This window comes from Seriola lalandi, unplaced genomic scaffold, assembly GCF_002814215.2.
Source record: "Seriola lalandi dorsalis isolate HSWRI2012SDOR001 ecotype SW California unplaced genomic scaffold, Sedor1 jcf7180002054572, whole genome shotgun sequence".
Classification (NCBI taxonomy): domain Eukaryota; kingdom Metazoa; phylum Chordata; class Actinopteri; order Carangiformes; family Carangidae; genus Seriola; species Seriola lalandi.
This window is the reverse complement of record NW_019525125.1, coordinates 1,888,956-1,891,399: the sequence shown is the minus strand read 5'-3', so window position 1 is coordinate 1,891,399 and position 2,444 is coordinate 1,888,956. Positions and strand designations below refer to the sequence as shown.

The window sequence follows — 2,444 nt, the reverse complement described above, 5'->3', positions numbered from 1 at the left end:
AAAACATCATAGTAAAGTAAAGCATAAAAATGACAAAAAATGTCATCATATAGTAAGGCATAAAAATTTCAAAAAATGTCATAGTAAAGTAAGGCATAAAAATGTCATAGTATACCAAGGCACAAAAACGTCATAGTATACTAAGGCATAAAATGTCAAAAAATGTCAAAGTATAGTAAGGCATAAAAACAATAAACATCATAGTATACTTAGGCATAAAAATGTCATAGTATAGTAAGGAATAAAAGGCTATAAAAACATAGTATAGTAAGGCATAAAAACAAAAAACATAATATAGTAATGCATAAAATTGTCAAAAAATATCATAGTATAGTAAGGCACAAAAACATCATCGTAAAGTAAGGCATAAAAATGTCAAAAAATGTCATAGTATATAGTAAGGCACAAAAACATCATCGTAAAGTAAGGCATAAAAACATCATAGTAAAGTAAGGCATAAAAATGTCAAAAAATTTCATAGTATAGTAAGGCATAAAAACTTCAAAAAATGTCATAGTATACTAAGGCATAAAAACAAAAAACGTCATAGTATAGTAAGGAATAAAAGGTTATGAAAACATCATAGTATAGTAAGGCATAAAAACAAAAAACATCATAGTATAGTAAGGCATAAAAGGTTATAAAAACATCATAGTATAGTAAGGCATAAAAACAAAAAATGTCATGGTATAGTAAGGCATAAAAATGTCAAGGTATAGTAAGGCATAAAAATGTCATAGTATAGTCAGGCATAAAAACAAAAACATAATATAGTGAGGCATAAAAATGTCAAAAAAATGTCATAGTATAGTAAGGCATAAAAGGTTATAAAAATGTCATAATACACTAAGGCACAAAAACGTCATCGTAAATTAAGGCACAAAAATTAAAAAAAACGTCATAGTAAAGTAAGGCATTCAAAATTTAAAAAAACGTCATTGTATAGTAAGGCACAAAAATGTCATCGTATAGTAAGTGTATCTATATAGTGTACGTCATAATTTCTCTTTTTTTTTCTTTCCAACTTTAAGTTCATGAAAACTGCATTTATATTTGAGAAGGGGATCATTTTCCATTTGCTGCAGGAGCTGTATTTCCTTCTTTTCACTTCAAAAATCAACATAATGATTTGCCCAAGCTTTTACTTGTAACTGAACAGCCACCATCATTCACCTGTTCCAACCAAGCCTGCAGCCTCTCCACTCCTCTTCCTCTCTTGCCCCATCCAGCATTTGGAGCCATACTTAGGTGACGTTGTTATCCCTCCAGTGTAGGAGAGGCTGTCTTTGCTGCTATGACCTTGGCCCCACAGCGTGACCTCTATTGGAGGGCTCAGATTGCTAGTGATGTGATGGTTGATAGGATGCTGGAGGTCACTGCAGACTGTAGAGTATGTGGACATTTGACCGCTGACGTCAGCTAGCTGCTGCAGGACTGGGCTGTACCTGAATGTGGAGTCCAGTTTGAGAGGATTGTCATCAGCGGTGTGTAGGTAGTTGGTATAGCCATCGAGGTTTGGTGGAGGGCTAAGTGTCCACTCATTGTTGACTCTCCTAACAACTCTCCCCACTGCTCCAGCTCTGCTTGTACACCCAGAAAACTTCACCTTCTCTTTCCACGGATGACCACTGGTCCAGCTCCTCTCCAGGGAAACATCTGGGCTGCCAAAGGAACTACTCAGGTCAAATCTGAAATCTGTGTTTGCATCCTGCACCGTTGAGCCTAGGTCTTGCTCACAGAAACTGCCCTCTCCACCCTCTGCTCTGAAGAGGTAGCTGGTGCTGTGGTCACTACAGAATGGCTCTGGATGTGGGTTGGTGGAGGGTTGCGGATAGGGGGAGGTTTGTTGGTTTGTCCCAGTGACGACTTTTTGAGACTCTGGCTGGTTGGAGTCTGTGTACAGGGATGTGGTTTCACTGAACAGCTAAAACCAAGAAAAGAAAAGAAGCTGATAAATGCTGAACTGCCACCGAGAAGATTCTTAATATTATTTATTATTCACTCAGCAGAGAAATTTGGGAAATGTTAAAATTATGACACAGTAATGGAGCCTGGGTGTAGTTCAGGCAGTCATGGATGTTCTTTTATTGTCACATGTTATAAGAGTCCCTCACAATAGAGTTGTGAAGGTCGGATATCCTGTATAGAAAAAATTTAAATGGGAACATAGAGACACTTCACAACAGACATTGTTTCTAATGTGTTCAGCCTGTGACAGCTCCCCTGTAGAACCTAAATGTATTTTCTGTTTTAAGGGCGTTTGAATAATCTTAGGAAAATAGCAGAAGCTGTGAGTACTCAACATCTCAACTGGTTTGTCAACAGCCAACAGTTTGACTTGTTATAGTAGAAAAGGAAACATTCAAGTGTCCCAGTAAGTCATGACAGTGAGTCTGCATGAACAATACGAAGACCCTGAATCTGAAGCAGCTAAATGGAACTTA

At 37.2% G+C, this 2,444-nt stretch overlaps 1 protein-coding gene across 1 annotated transcript in view; it reads right to left on the bottom strand.

Moving 5' to 3' along the window:
* shoc1 (shortage in chiasmata 1) overlaps nucleotides 1–2,444 on the bottom strand; it is a 21,359-nt gene that overhangs the window by 3,401 nt on the left and 15,514 nt on the right. Inside the window, exon 26 of the mRNA XM_023417129.2 lies at nucleotides 1,174–1,924. Within this exon, the coding sequence (XP_023272897.2) occupies nucleotides 1,174–1,924 (751 nt within the window). The remainder of the gene's footprint in view (nucleotides 1–1,173; nucleotides 1,925–2,444) is intronic.